The sequence below is a fragment of the Drosophila montana genome, unplaced genomic scaffold (genome assembly GCF_035044405.1).
Source record: "Drosophila montana isolate Dmon_TW-CO22-7 unplaced genomic scaffold, ASM3504440v1 contig_2127_1, whole genome shotgun sequence".
NCBI lineage: Eukaryota > Metazoa > Arthropoda > Insecta > Diptera > Drosophilidae > Drosophila > Drosophila montana.
Genome location: NW_026997035.1, coordinates 900,406 through 916,695, shown reverse-complemented (window position 1 = coordinate 916,695; position 16,290 = coordinate 900,406). Strand labels below are relative to the sequence as shown.

General features: G+C 38.8%; 1 protein-coding gene across 1 annotated transcript in view; it reads left to right on the top strand.

The window, feature by feature from the left end:
* sli (slit guidance ligand) overlaps positions 1 to 16,290 on the top strand; it is a 77,204-nt gene that overhangs the window by 50,191 nt on the left and 10,723 nt on the right. The window contains 12 exon segments of the mRNA XM_064680437.1: positions 3,765 to 3,836; positions 5,153 to 5,224; positions 5,654 to 5,725; positions 5,939 to 6,082; positions 6,853 to 7,088; positions 8,430 to 8,571; positions 8,647 to 8,790; positions 9,890 to 10,105; positions 11,963 to 12,120; positions 12,244 to 12,397; positions 13,159 to 13,377; positions 14,259 to 14,330. Of these exon segments, the coding sequence (XP_064536507.1) occupies positions 3,765 to 3,836; positions 5,153 to 5,224; positions 5,654 to 5,725; positions 5,939 to 6,082; positions 6,853 to 7,088; positions 8,430 to 8,571; positions 8,647 to 8,790; positions 9,890 to 10,105; positions 11,963 to 12,120; positions 12,244 to 12,397; positions 13,159 to 13,377; positions 14,259 to 14,330 (1,701 nt within the window).

Genomic DNA, 16,290 nt, shown 5'->3' with positions numbered 1-16,290 from the left:
TATTGTTTCCATAAATATGTTATTTAATAACAGTGTTATGTTTTTTTTTTTATATTTTAAATGGCAAATAAATGCAATTTTAGGTAGAAAATCGGGTCTTGCTTTTCCTTATCGAATAAGAATTTTTTTTTCTTTGTGCCGTGAGCATTTCCTCTGTAATTTATTTGCATTTATTTAATTTTAGTATAGCTCCTACAAACACATAAAAATTACGCGAATAAAGTAAACCCTTTATTAAAAATATAATAAAAGCCTGTCGAAAGGCTTTGCTCAACTAGTCAAGCAGCATTAATTCAAGGATTCTTTCAGACATTTTAATTGATGTGACGTTAATGACTGACTGCATACATACATAAAAAGAACTGTTTATATTAGCCATGATAATCATCAGTAAGGTTGAGTCACCCTAATGCGAACATAGGTTCCATGTGGAACTAGCAGAACACACACACACAGACCCTCACACACAGGCCGTGCTCCGTGTGTGCACATCAAATATTGAACATGCCCACAACTATTGGCAGGCAGGCAGGCAGGCAGGCACTAGAATAGCAAAAACAATGCTCAAGCGCAAAACTGGGGCCAGGGCAAATGGAGCCCAGCCCCAGCCTAGAACCAGACCAGTGTTGCCAAATGCCGTTTCAAAAAAGTAACTGAATTCAATGTTAAAAACAGCTAAAAATAGCTAAAAGTGTGCAGGAACTTGTCGGCGGAGCCAAGAACTAGCCAAATCAGCTTACAGTCCAAACTACTTCCCGCTGACAAACTCCACAAATTGCCTCATTTAGCTAGAAAATAGCTAAATTGACAACACTGAAAGCCAGAGCAGGGCCCAGTCAAGCCGACTTGCCATTTAATTACACAGCAGCGACAGGGCTATGGAAATGAGCATAGTTACTGAGTGAAAGAGATAGAGAGAGTCAGAATGAGAGGGAGGATACAATTAGAATGGAAGCTTAGCCGGCTGTCTGTCTGTCAGTTGAGCAGCCACCCACACGTTTTATACAATTGACACGAAAACAGTTTTGCATATATAATTTTGGCCCAGGTCAACACGAACTTCATGGCCTAACCCAAGCGAACTTAACCCCAATTTGTGCCCGAAAACCCTTTCACACCTCAAGAATTAAAACAAAAAAGAATGGAATACAAAAAGGTGAGCCTAATTTATAGCTGCCAAAATCTTCAAAGACAGGCAGGCAATCAAAGCAAAGCAAAAGCAAAAAAAAAGAAAAATATATATGAATCGAGCAACTGGAGCTGAAATCTAATTGGACCCTACAAAAACCTACAAAGCTTTTTTCTTGGCCAATTTGTGAATGCTTCAAAAGATTTAATGAACTTAAATGTTAAATGCTATATGCTAAATGTTTAATTATAACGCAGCGCCCAAAAACGACAAAAGAAAAAAAGTTAAGCACACACAAAGGCAAACGACTTGAAAAAAAAAAGCTTACGATTATTATAATTATTTTTGAAAATATTTTGAAAAATGTCTAGCAATTAGAAGAGACTTTTGTGTTGTTTTTTTTTTTGTGTTATTTTTATTGTCTTTTGTTTTAAGTCTATGTCGTATCGCTGTGGGTCCATGTAATCAGTTGAATCTAAGCAAGAGATGCCCACATCTTGCCAAGATATTAAGCTCATTAAAAACTTTGCTGGTGTGTGTAGCAGCTTGGGCCTGGGCTTAAATGTACACTGCGAGGAATGAATCGAACCATAAAACTGACAAATTAAGCAAAAAAACAGTAGTTCGATTCGGCATATTTATTTCAAAAATGTTTTTTTGATAAATAAAAAACTTTTGAGGGCAAAGCAGTTAAGACTGGTGCCTCAAACATTGGGCAAAAGATCGTATTTAAAATGAATGATTACATCTAGGATTTGATACTATTAAGCACGCTTTCCTAAATCTAGAATTTGCTACTATTAAGTATTTCTTCCTTAATATTTATTTTCCTACAATAAGGTATTTCTTTTTTCATCAATAATTTGATACAATTGAGTATTCCTTCTTACTGGACAAATATCCATTTCTACAAAATTGATTCTATTAAAAGTGCTATGAACTAGGGACTGAGAAACTATATGAAAATGTATAAAACTAAACCACAGTGCCCTTGTCACCGACTATCGATATATCGTGCGGTTGCTAATATCGATACTTTTGCCGATAACTTGTTCACCGACTATCAATATATCGTGTGGGGGGCTACTATCGATAACTGTGCAGCTCTAGTTACTTATTTTTTTATTTTTAATTTGACTTTACTTTTCTCTTATTCATGAAGTTTGCACCTTGTTGATAATTAATTTTGCTCAGTGTACCCGCTCATCGGCAACTTGATGGGAGTTTCATTAAGGCTTAAGCTGAAAAATATTTCTCGTTTGTGGCTGCGGCTCTGGGCCCAGACTGAAGGTCTTACTACCTGTTGTTGCTTAGCTCTTGCCGCTCTTGGCTCTTGGCTGCCAACCTTACTCAAAAAGCAGCTGAGCTCTAGCTGAAGCTGAGGCACAGGCACAACGAGTTGTTGTATTTGTTTTTGTTGTTGTTGCTGCTGTTGGTGTTGTTGTTATTGTTGTTGCTGTTGTTGCTGGCTGCGCATGCGCACACGGTCTGTGGCTCTTTTCAGGTATTTTGTATCTCTTAGGTTGCATTTCATTGTTATGACATCTACAGGTAACAAATTTTCTGTATCTTTGTCCGTCTGTCTGCGCCACCATAAAAACAAGTAAATAAAAGGTATGTTGCAGTCGGGTGTATCCGACTGCGTAATACTTGTTTACAGTTTAAATATACATAGATTTTTTACGATTCGTTGTGGAGAATATATTATTGGCTAACTCTTTAGAGGAGCCGATCAGCAGACTAAGAGAGATATTGATCTCTTGAGAAGATATAAATTTTTGCAATTTGAGGGGTAACTTTTTGAATCGATATTACAAGAAGGTGTCTATTTTGTCTAAATTTTAGGGAATATATAGTTTTATATGGGGTAACGACATATTTTCGCACGACATATCTCCGCTGTTCTATAAGCGACGTATCTCCGCGCGAAGTTATTTCGTTTTTGAGCTATGTTGCTATAAAACGACATAATCTCGCCATGGTCATCGGCAGAGTTATCGTTTCAGAACATCATTATTTTGCCAGAAAAAAAAGCGACATTATTTCGCTGACAAAATGTACGGGGTGGATATATTTGGACGGATTTATGTCGCTGTGTTTTTTTTATATATATCTTCAAAATTCCAAGAGCCCAGCTTCAGGAATAGCATAAAACCAATATACCCTTCACTCTGTGTGAACGGGTATATAAGAAACAGGTTTTGTTCCTGCGCCTGTGCGTTCCATGCGCATGTTTAATGATTAAATATCATATTTTTGTTATCAGACAAAAGGCTGCGTTTTCAACAGCAGCATCAGCCACAGCGTCCCCCCTTTCGCGCTCGCTCCCCCCTCTCTCCCACTCCCTCTCTCTCTCTCTCTCCCTCGGCGAATGCATCTGCATCTGCATCTTCTCCAGCTGCTTGCATTCATATCTCAGATTGCCGTTGTAGTTGTTGTTGTTGTTGTTGTTGTTGTTGATGCGCCTTGTCTTACAAGCAATTAAAAATTATTATCGGCGCGCACATGGCTCAGCATTTGTCCAGCTGATTCCGATTAGCGAGCTACTTGGTTTGCTGCAACATAATTAAAGACAATCCCTAATCGAAAGTAAAAATCTCTTAATTGTGTTTTCTCTTTTATTTTTCATTTCCAGCGATTTGCAGGGCAACAATTTGACCGTGATATATGAGACGGACTTTCAGCGCTTGACCAAGCTGCGAATGCTGTAAGTAGAAGCTGTTTGCTTTTAGTTTTTATTTAATTACATAGCTGGCAATAATTCATAAATATTTATATATATTTAATTGTAATTATTGTACCTATTGAATTTAACAAAATTTTTACTGGAACCATTTCGAGTTCTTAGCCAATTTTATTAGTTTTCAAATTAATTTTAAATTATTAATTATGAAATATTTCCACAACAAATTAAAAAGGAAAGGGAAAGTCTAGCTATAAATTTTAAAAAACTCCCTTATCACAGGGCTCATTAAAATTATAATGTTTACCAGTTGACCTTCAGCTTTTTGAAACCCATAATAGACGTATTCCAAATTGAATTACAATTACAGTCGTTTCTTAACTTTTGCCAAAAATTTATCATTACGCAATGCAAAATATTGCATGCAAATTGACACCAAATGTCACGATAACGTTTAACATAAATTTAAACAGTAAATTGAAATTGAAAGTTTGTGCAAAACAGGTCTCACTACATGTGTATCTACTGTACGCTGATAGGCAACAATTTATTCGTATTTTGCAATACGCAATATGCGCTAGTTACAAGATATCAACAACAAATTCTTAATAAACTCTAGAATGATAGGAATCTGATAACAGAATGTGATAATATTAGATAAGTATAAACGTATTAAACAAGAAACTTCAACTGTGAGATTTTTAGGCTAATCAAAAGTTTTTAGAACTGGGTCTTGGAGTTGTTGTATAATTAATTTTATATTACTTTACTATACCTCATTAATATTAAGGCTCTGAGTTGAAATTGGGGAAAGTGGCTCGGTCCACTGCGGCATCACAATGGATCATTTATTATATAGGTCGAGGGCTAACCGTCAACGGATATTACTTTAATCTAACCTAACCTAACCTCTCCTTTACTAGTCTAACCTCAACTAAGCTAATATAATCAAACCTAACCTAACCTAACCCTACCTAACCTAACCTAGCCTTACCTAACCTAACCTAACCTCATCCAACCTAGCATAAGCTCATCTAAGTTCACAAAACCTAAGGTCACCTAACCTAACGTCAACTAACTTAACCTAACCTCACCTAAGCTCACCTAATCTAACCTTACCTAAAGTTCTGAAATCTTTATGTTATAGATCTTTACGTATATATTCCTATATCCTATTCACGCTAGTGACGAAGACTTAGTTTTAAAATCAATAACCTGAGCCTTAAACTTTGTAAACTTTTAAAAAATAAGTTATACTAACTGTTCTTAATATGTTTTCATTATTTATATTTCCACAAATCATATTCTAATGTCTATTATTATATATATTTATTCTCTAGTCAATTGACGGACAACCAAATACATACCGTTGAGAAGAATGCACTGCAAGATTTGGTTTCGCTGGAGCGACTGTAAGTAGAGATCTGCGCATATTTCACATGTTGGGATAGCAAACCAATCGAATGAGTTGCTGATTTGATGCTAGTGCATGAGATTTTTCAAACTAATTCACTTTTTACTAACCACATTTGCTGCTCTTTATTGACCTAGATACACATAGCTCGTAGCTATAAAAAAAAATGAAAATAATAATAATATATATACTTATATGAAAAACTATCGTTCAAAATTCGATTTAGTTGTTGCGATACTTTGAGTTTTGAGTTTAACTTTTTGTATCTTTTTTCTCGTTTCGTTTTATGCATATCTCTCTACTTTCGTTGCGTTTCGTTTTGCGTATCTAATATGCTCGTACACCAAAACAAAAAATACCAAAATCAATAAAACACCAAAATAAAAATACCAAAACAAATTACCAAACACTTCACTCTATAAATCAGACGCCTAAACAACAATCGACTTAAGGCAATACCTGAAAACTTTGTGACAAGTTCAGCGAGTCTTTTGCGATTGTAAGTAATCAACGTAGTCATGTAGCGACTTTTTATATATATTATATCTACTTACCTACATATAGTATGTAGCAGTATGTAGCCCCAATAGATAACAAACACTTACTGACTCTCAAATACTTCCTCTTCCTGCCTGCCTGCCTGTCCGCTGACTCCACCTGTCTGCCTGCCTACCTGCCTGCCGCCTGCCTGCAACCTCACCTGAACTTACAGGGACATCTCGCACAATGTCATCACAACGGTCGGCCGGAGGGTCTTTAAGGGCGCCCAGTCGCTGCGGAGCCTACAGCTGGACAACAATCAAATCACATGTATGGATGAGCATGCCTTTAAGGGATTGTTGGAGCTGGAAATACTGTAAGTGTTGAGCAATGCAGTTAGGGATGGACAAACATGGGTGCGCTCTGATCATTTAAAGAGTTTAAAAATAGTTTTTCTGTGTTGACTAAAGCTAGTTAAGTAACGACTTAGTGTTCTGAGTGTAAAAAATGCGATAACAAATGGCAAACAAATTAGTATAGTGTTGTTAAATTTAAAATGACAAAAGTGCATAAGTTGCGCAGTGCTGTGAAACGATTAACAACTCTTTTAATATTAAAGGAAAACGTATTCTAACCGAAAAGATTATTCTATACAATCTTTAACATATTCTGAATGATGCTCGTGTGTTTTCCCCATTTCTTAGTTATGTCATGCTAAAAATTATATTACCAGTTATAAAAAGTTACGGGCGTATATCACGATTAAATGTGTATAGTGTTGGAAAACTCCAGAGTAAATGACAAGCAAACAAAAAAGTGTTATTAAAACTAAAATGACAAAAGTGCATCAAATATGACAACTTTGAGCAGTGCTGTAAATTGACAAACGAATCATAAAATGTTGAATGAAAACTTGCTCTAAGCGTAAAGTTTCTAAGCAGCTTTAAGATTCAAAATGATGCTCGTATGTTATTGCCTATCCCTAAGTTCAGCTTGGCAAAGCGCCAAAGATGCATTCACTTGATAATGCAATAATGCAACTTATTTTCCACAACCTTACTCTTAACCCATCTCCCTCTCTCTCTCTCTCTCTCTCCCCCTCACGGCCGCTTCTCTTCTTCTCCCTTCTCTTTTCCTTTCGCACAGCACACTGAATAACAATAACTTGACCGCTCTGCCGCACAATGCCTTTGGGGGATTGGGAAAATTGCGAGCGCTGCGCCTCTCGGATAACCCGTTCGCCTGCGATTGCCATTTGTCCTGGCTGTCGCGCTACCTACGCAGCGCACCGCGCCTCGCCCCCTACACACGCTGCCAGTCGCCGTCGCAGCTGAAGGGCCAAAACGTGGCGGACCTGCACGATCAGGAGTTCAAATGCTCAGGTATGGTACCACATGACAGTTTCCCCACAGATCGTACGCTGCGGGCGGCACAGCCACCCCAAAAATGGACAAATGTCGTGGGGCCTCGTAAGCCATATGCCAAATTAATTAGTTTTATATGCCAGTCGAGCGGGCGCGCAGGGGGCTCACACAAAACAAAGCATTGTAAATCATAAGCAGTCATATGAGGGCACGCCCCCGCTGTGACGCCCACTCAAGCCAATAACAACAACAACAGCAGCAGCAGCAAAGTGTACAAGCGGATATTAAGGAAGGGAAGTGGGGGGCATCATCAGCATCAGCAGCATCATCATCGTGTGTTTGCCAAAAACGTTTAACGCCGTCATCGCTTGCTTGATTGGGATGCAGATGCTCTGAACGTTGCTGCGGGCACCAAATCAGCATTTGGAAAGCCGCCTCCCCCATGGATCCGACTCCAAGCTCAAAACTCCAACTGAAACTCTGGCGTTCAATGAAGCGGAAAATGTGCGCCAAACGATGCCATGAAACAAGTTTCTTCCAACCATTGTACTTGTTATGCTCTACGGCATAAAGAGTTGCTCCGTTCAGTCACTCAGTTGGGTATTTAAGCTGGCCATAAGGAATGTTTAATGAGGCGTTTATTTGATTTGATTTGATTTAAGTTTATTTTTATGTTTATTGCCTGCCCTTTGACACATTTCATTATTATTGATTGAATTTAGTTGAGACTTGAGCTTAATGCTCTCTTAATGGCTGAACATTTACTGTTATAGCTTGGGCATAGTTAAAAGAAGATTAGGTTTGCAGTGGAGAAAGATACCAATAATAAATGATAATCGTTTAGGCAAGTCGAAAAGTTAAGAGAGAAAAAGTTGCTAGAATCAAAGTTGTTGCCAGAGAGAAATAGTTTATCTTTACGCTTCCAAAAGTAAATGAAAAAAGAAATCGATCTGAAGATGTCAGTAAATAAATACTTTTAGGTTCTGTGCCTCTTTGATGCCAAAAAGTTCACATAGAGTATCTGAAATTCGTCATGTTAGTTAAACTTGAGTTTTCTTAGCTTGTTGTTGACTTTCGTTTTGTATACAAAATGCTATGGAATTATGTGGGTAAACATTTATGACCGGCGGCAGCTGTGGCTCCAGTTGTAGCTGTGCCAACCGCCGCATCTTGGCGCGCTGCAGTAGCATTCATAATTACGTGGTTGCCGCTGCTGCTGCTGCTGTTGCTGCTGCTGCTGTGGATCAAATCAAAGCCAAGAGTGGCTCTGACTGGCTCTTGGGCTGAATGAATCGCTGTGCAGCCAGCTAAATATGTTGAGTTTGCTTTACACTTGCCACTTGCCGCTTGCCATTGCAGGTCTCACCGAGCATGCGCCAATGGAATGTGGCGTGGAGAACAGCTGCCCCCACCCGTGTCGCTGTGCCGATGGCATTGTCGATTGCCGTGAGAAGAGTTTGACGAGTGTGCCCGTTACGCTGCCGGATGATACAACCGAACTGTAAGTTTAACCACATGGTTAAAAGAAAAAATGAAAATCTATCCGCATGTTAATTCTTGTCTTTTTGTTTTGCAGCCGCCTGGAGCAGAATTTCATCACTGAACTGCCGGCGAAATCCTTCTCCAGCTTTCGTCGACTGCGACGCATCGATCTGTCCAACAACAACATCTCGCGCATAGCACACGATGCGCTAAGTGGCCTAAAGCAGCTAACCACTCTGTAAGTAGACGGCACATTAGCAACAAGTAGCTGTTGCCAACCAAATGTGCAGTCGCTTCGCTGAGTGTGCGTGTCCTTACGTGTGTGTGTGTGTACCTTTGAAGTGGTGTCAGTCCGTCACACACTCCTGACAGCCACTGGTGGGCCTAAGGGTCTGAGCCCAGGCTTGAGGGGCTAATCGGCCTATGCTAAGCGTTGGCAACACCGCAAGGCATCAGATTACCTGTGTTGGCCACAATGTGCCCCCACGTGTCTCTCTGTGTGTGTGTGTGAGTGAGTGTATGTGTGTGCCAAACCAGTTGCCGCCCGCAATGACAACAACACGAATCCACCGCAACAACAACAAAAACAACCAGGACAACAGGCAGGCAGCACATGCTCTGCCTGCCTGAATTTTTTTATTTGTGCTCTATTCATTATGCTTTTGTGTAGGGTATTTTCATTTTGTCTGGGAATGTGTAACGCTAGAAATTTATAGACTAATTTAATTATCAGTGTCAACAGTCCAGTCGATATAGCCATGTCCGTCTGTCTGTGATAAACTACAAGAGATTTAAAACTGTAAATAAGCATTCTTCTAAGCCATACGCAGAACGAGCTTTTCTAATATTTTTTATTTTCTTTCGATATATATATCCTTCCTTTTTCAAAGTATTGATAAGTATCAATATATATAATTGATTTCTTTTTAACATAACTCGAAGATTATTCAAGCTGAATGAAGGTTCTCGTCGATTCAAAATTTTGCACATTTTGGTGACTTCCTTCCATTCCCTTTAACATTGGAAAAAACGCAATATTATAGGTAGATCGGTTTGGTATATACACTCACTTGGGTGTCACCCTTATGCATTGAAAGTTTCGTTAAAATCGGACAATAAGCTCCGATTCTATGCAAACAATTAACTGCACAGCAAGCGACGTGTGTGTGAGTCTGTTTGCGTGTATGTATGCATGTATAAAAGAAATCTGGAATGTTAGTTAAGTTAACTAGGGTATCTCCTAGTCGAGCACGCCCGCCTAGACCATGCTTACCTCTTTTCTTTATTGTTTTCTTTTTTGTACACTGATTTTTTACTTTTATTTTTGTCGCTTTCAGCGTGTTGTATGGCAATAAAATAAAGGATTTGCCCTCGGGCGTATTCAAAGGACTTGGCTCGCTGCAGCTGCTGTTGCTGAATGCCAACGAGATCTCCTGCATACGCAAGGATGCCTTCCGCGACCTGCATAGCCTCAGTTTGCTCTCGCTCTACGACAACAACATACAGTCGCTGGCTAATGGCACATTCGACGCCATGAAGAGCATCAAAACGGTGTAAGTACCACGCCCCCGAACACCCAAATGCCCACGTCCTTTGCCCACTAAGCCCTCTACCACCTACTACCCCCTCCCTTACCAACCACCCGCCCAGCCATTGAGACGCTGGCTTTGGCATGGCTTGCCGAGTGCATGTTGCAAGTGGGGAGACGCCCCTTAGAACAGCCTTTGAATGGAGGAGCATGGAGCACGGAGCACCCAGGCACTTTGGTGTTAAACCTCTGAAGTGCATTTAGCAGTTGCTTTTAACTTGGCAGCAACAGCGGCGCGCGTTGACATTTGTTTAGCAGCCAAACAACATCGGCAAACGCCTTTTCTATGGCCCATCCAGTAATATCGGCTGTGAACCGTAAAGATGTTCCACGAACAAAAGATGGGACGCTTTCTGTAGGCCAAATGGAAAGGAGGGGCTCGTGTGGGTGGCTAGGAGAGGGGGGGAGGAGGGGCAAGTTTGAGCATCGATAAATGCGCTGACTTTAAGTGCTCTGTGCGGTTCTTAAGATGGTATACGACGCGCTTGAGTGGGTTAAGTATTTGTCAGGGTTGTCAACTTGAAAGTAAGCAAAAAAAACTAAAGAGAAAAAGCCTTACAGTAGCTTCTTTTAAAAACAAGTTTTAAGTAGTTCTGTTTTTCTTTTGCCATAGAGAAGTCTGTCAAAACTTATCATTTTTAAGAATATTTAAAGAAAGAAAAAAAAAACCAATATTGAAATAGACTTATATGAAGCAGGACACGCCATTGATGCTTTGTAATTAAAAGTGTCATTTTAAAAGTTTTAAAACATATTCATTTTTATCATATTGTGTTAAAAATAGTTTGAAACTTCTCTAGAAAATAAGTTTAGCTTTAGCTAATGAAAAACATAGAACTCTCATTCATTTTAAGAAGGGAGATTCAAAATCTTGGCTGATAAACATACAAACAAATTTGCAGTTGCATTTAAAACACTAGAGAAAGATAAAAGCTTAAATATTGGGGCTAACACAATTTGGGGATTATGCTATAAGCTGTAAAAAAAAAGAATAATGCAAGATATTGTGTTTTTAATTCATCTTAGACAAAATTGTCCGCTTCCTAGTGTTTAAAAAAATGTTTTCTATTTATACAAAAAGATTTTTATATAGTCAATAGTATATATACTTCTATTGAATATCAAATTTTATTCTTGAAGACGAGAAAAGCATCTTTACAAAATTTCCCTGAAAAAAAAACGAAAGTTTTAATCCATCGGAACTACGGTCTCATATTTATTATAAAGATTACCCGATTTCTGAAACCCAAAACAATTTTTTTTGGCATTTACAAAATAAATATTTTACATATTTTTTAGGATCTGGAATAAAAAACTTAATTTCTGAATTTAAACCATACAAAATGCAATCTTTATAAATTACAAAAAGAATGTTAAATTTGTTGTAAATGTACAACTTTTAGCGAGTTTTAGTTGTTTAATTACAAGATGATTTAAGCCAACTTTAGTTGCCAGCTATTTTATGGGCCCTCTGTCAGAAAGCATTAACAGGGACAATTCTTGGGCTTGGGATTGCCTTTGAAAATAGTTTTCAAAACGTTGACGACAACAACTCCAACAACAACAACAACAGGAAACAGCGGAAACGTTGCAGCCGCAGGGCTCGTGCACTTTTAAGACGTCTCAAGCCTCCATCCACAACAGTTTTGCCTTTCTTTGCGCCCCAGCCCTCCCCCTTTCTTTCTCTCTCTCTCTCTCCAGCAATTCCCTACGCTCCATTCAGTACAAATGCTCAATGCTACTTTCTTGCTTTCTTTCCATTTACAACACTACAAAATATGCTTTCATACATACATATATATATATAAATGTATTTGTATAGACATTTGGCCAAGAATCCTTTCATTTGTGACTGCAATCTGCGCTGGCTGGCCGACTATTTGCACAAAAATCCCATAGAGACAAGTGGAGCACGCTGTGAGTCACCGAAGCGGATGCATCGCCGGCGCATTGAATCGTTGCGCGAGGAGAAATTCAAATGTAAGTGCGCCCGTCGGGCACAAGACAAGAAAAAGAATATGTCTTAACTTTGCTGGCCCGCCCGCCCACATCCACCTCACCCACCACACCCACTCACCCAAACCACTTGACAATTGTGTGCAGGTTCCTGGGATGAATTGCGCATGAAGCTATCCGGCGAGTGTCGCATGGACTCGGACTGCCCGGCCATGTGCCAGTGCGAGGGCACAACCGTTGATTGTGCGGGACGTGGACTCAAGGAAATACCACGCGACATTCCATTGCATACCACAGAGCTGTAAGTTACCAAGTCAACTCTTAGAATACTTAATACCATAAATTATAATAAGTGTTATTCTCCCTAAATGGTCGCCTCTTAACTCAGTTCTTAAAATCTTACCAAATTAAATTTTTGTGGAAAATTTACTTCAAATTATGTTTCATAGTTAAGTGGATTTAAATGTGGCACAGGTTTTATGAAGAAACATTTTTCAATTAAGAAATCCAAGCGACAACACTCTGTATTTCTGTAATTTGAACTGGCGACTTTTCGGAAAAAGGTTCAACTTTAAAAAAAACTTTTAAAATGGTTTTAAAGAAAAAACACAAACGAGCATCAGAGAGTGTTATTAGTTATTAGTATAAATCTTATATATATATTGTAGATCAGCTTTTGTTTCAAAAAGCTGGGAACCCCTTGCATTTGAACCTGTGCCCGACCAAAAAGTCACATGAAAGTAAATACAAAATGCAACAGTTGCGAGAGAACTTTATACAGTTTTAGAAAAAATAATTCATTTCGTACTCCTTTAACAACAAAAAAGCTTGTATATTCTTAAACTTATAAATTTTATTTCAAAAATTTAATATTTAGTAGCCATTTCACAAAATTAAAATTGGTAGACTTAAAAAATATATTACTTATTTTATCCGAAACAGTTATCAAATATTAATTAAAAATTTCCTTCTTGCAAGCTTGTTTCTTGCTTTTACATCTGTAATAAGCTGCTTATATATTTAACATGACCTTTAACCCGAGTGTATATCCATTTATCACAGTTTGCTCAACGACAACGAATTGGGTCGCATTAATTCGGATGGTCTCTTTGGTCGATTGCCGCATCTGGTTAAACTGGAGCTGAAGCGCAACCAGCTCACCGGCATTGAGCCGAATGCCTTTGAGGGCGCATCGCGTATACAGGATTTACAATTGGGCGAGAATAAGATTAAGGAAATCTCCAACAAAATGTTTCTCGGATTGCATCAGTTGAAAACGCTGTAAGTGGACAGAATTACAAATGAAATCAAATACACGAAAGAAGAGCTATATTCGGCATCCCGAACATAAAATACCCGGGTAAAAATTTGGCTCATGCTTTTGCAGATATGTGAGGAGATTATTAAAGCTCGTATTTGCTAGGTTTGGTTGTAATATTTTGAAGAACGGAAAAGTTTGTCATACAAAAATACATCTTATGATCGATAAAGCTTATGATAAAGCGGTCCGATGATGAGAGGTTTCCGTTTTTATGTAAGGAGCATGGGTAAATCTAGTGTATGCCAAATTGGGATAAGATTTCTTGATAAGCAAAATACTTTTTCATAAAAGAACTTCATATTAAAGCTATATTTCCTATGGTAACTATATGATATAGTGGTCCGATCCGACTGATTTCGATATATGCACTGGCTGCAATAGATAGAAAAATGGTATGCCGAAACGGAGAGGATAGTTAGCATACAAGCAGACAGAAGGGCATGGCTATATGGACTCAGCTGTTGATACTGGTCAGGAATATATATATATACTTTATGGCTCTTCCTTCTATGCGTTTCACCTGATTTTGTAGTCCGATCAGACTGACTTCGATACATGTACTGCCTGCAATAGAAAGTTGCATCTCTGCAAAATGTCATGACGAAAACGGAGAGATTAGATTTCATTTAAGCAGGTCAGCAATATATATATCAGATCAGGAATATATATATATATGTACTCTCACCTCTTAAAGGTTACTTTAAACTTAGTCGATTGAGTTGCATAGTGCATAGCTTACCGTTACGAAATTGCGAGTTTGCAATACCGAGAAGACGGACAGACAAATATGTTAAACTACATATTTTAAATAAACTTTTTATTATCTTTCTAACTATTGCAGCAATCTGTATGACAATCAAATTTCTTGCGTAATGCCTGGATCATTCGAGCATCTCAACTCGCTGACGTCTTTGTAAGTATATCTCTCCTCCCTAATTGAGCAGAAATTCCAATTGCTCAGCCAGAAGCGAACTTTGTGGCATCTGATGCGTCTGCTGGCTATGCATAGCAATTAAAACTGTGCCAAGTGGCCAAGCGGTGCGGCATGCACTTCAATAGATAAATGATTTAGCTTTTGGCATTAATTGGCCGCACTCTCAAACCACCTTCGCAACGCACCGCACCGCCCATCCTGCCCTGCCCTTAAATTCTCTATCACAGGGGGCAGAGGCACATAAAATGAGGTTAATGGTTTTGATTGTTCTCTGGCTGAACTTCATCTGATTGCCCGCGTCTTTCACATCAAAACAGAACCTGCTGCGGCTGCTGCTGCCGTTGCTGCTGCTAATGTTGATGCTACTTGCTGCGGCTGTGGCTGTTGCTGCCGCTGCTTCTGTTGCTGCTGCTGCTGTTGCTTTAACAAATCAGTTTTTCTTCGTTGCATGCCACCAACTATTGTATATAATTCAATTGAACTTCAATTTATAGCAGGGCTGCCTACGATAAGAGCTACACACACGCACACACATCTCATGGCGCTCTCCCGCTGTCTTCATGTAACCCAACTCTGGGTGTGTGCGTGTGTGTGTTGTGTGTGTGTTGCTCCACATTGTTGTGCACGCCTGCTGTAAATCAACCCTCACAAAACACACTCACAAACACACTTGCGAGTGTGCGCTGCCTTCGATGATTTAATTAATTAAAATTGAGTTCAATAAAGAGCGCAAAACCATATACAGTACAACCTCACTAAGTTGAAAAGTAGTACAAAAAAATAGTTCACTATATTTTGCTTTGCTTATACATTTTTGAATTCCAAATTGAGATAAATTGTAATTGCTTTTTATAAACGGATGGCAAATGGAGAATGCATTAAAATAATTTTTCAAATACAGGCAAACCTAGCTAACATGAACTTGCAGGCGCTTGTGAAATTAGAAGCTTTGAATTGATATTTTGTTGTCTTTTAATTTTATTTTGATTTTTAACTGGAAGTTGACCTCTGGAAAATAATCGATTAATCCAATTAATCTTTCATTTAAACAAAAATCTAACTCAAATATTATGTTATACATAATTTAATAGTTATTTAAAAGATATTGAGTTTTTTTGAATGATTTTTAAAGAAAAGGGAAGAAAAGAAATGATTGCTTGAATATGAATAGACTCGCAAATCAACCCAAATTCCGCTTAAGAAAAAATTAACCATATGCTTCTCAGTGCTGCTCAGCTAAGGTTCAACCTAATTGGGTTTACTGTACGCACAGGTCGGGTGTGTCGGTTGTGCGCTGGGCTGCTGGGAGGTGTTGTGGTTCGTTTGCCGCATCTAAAATTATTGTAAAATTCATTTAACTAGCTAATAAATAGCATCAATGAAAGTCATTAAGTGCTGTGCACCACACGACACCCACATGCTCCATCCATTCAGGTGGCTGGGACGAGGTGGAGGAGGAGGTGAAGGAGGAGGAGACCAGTAGGTGCCAGGCCAAAAGTGTTAGTTAGTTGCCTGCGGCCTTTCGCTCACCCAGCTGCCAACGTCTGATAGCATGACAAAGCAGCATTGCTTATTAAATTAGTCTGGACTTGGACTTGTGTAACGTTCGGAATTGCCAATGTAATTTGTGAGCCATTGTTTCGTCCGCTTTCGGCCGGGCGCATAATTAAGGGCCTTATAGCACTTATGCTGCCACCCCCCCCCCCCCTCACACACACACACGCAAGCTGCAATATGTGTAAGTGAAACATATGGCTCTGTCAAACAATTTGCATGCCAAAAGTGCAAAATTGGAAATAATTAATGAAACCATTCAAAGCTGTGTGTGGCCAAGCTGTTATGAAATATCAGTGTGGCCATAATGCAATTACAGCTAGTGTCAATCAAATATTCAATTAAGTTAACCAGAACAGTATGCTACAATTATGTGATAACAAAA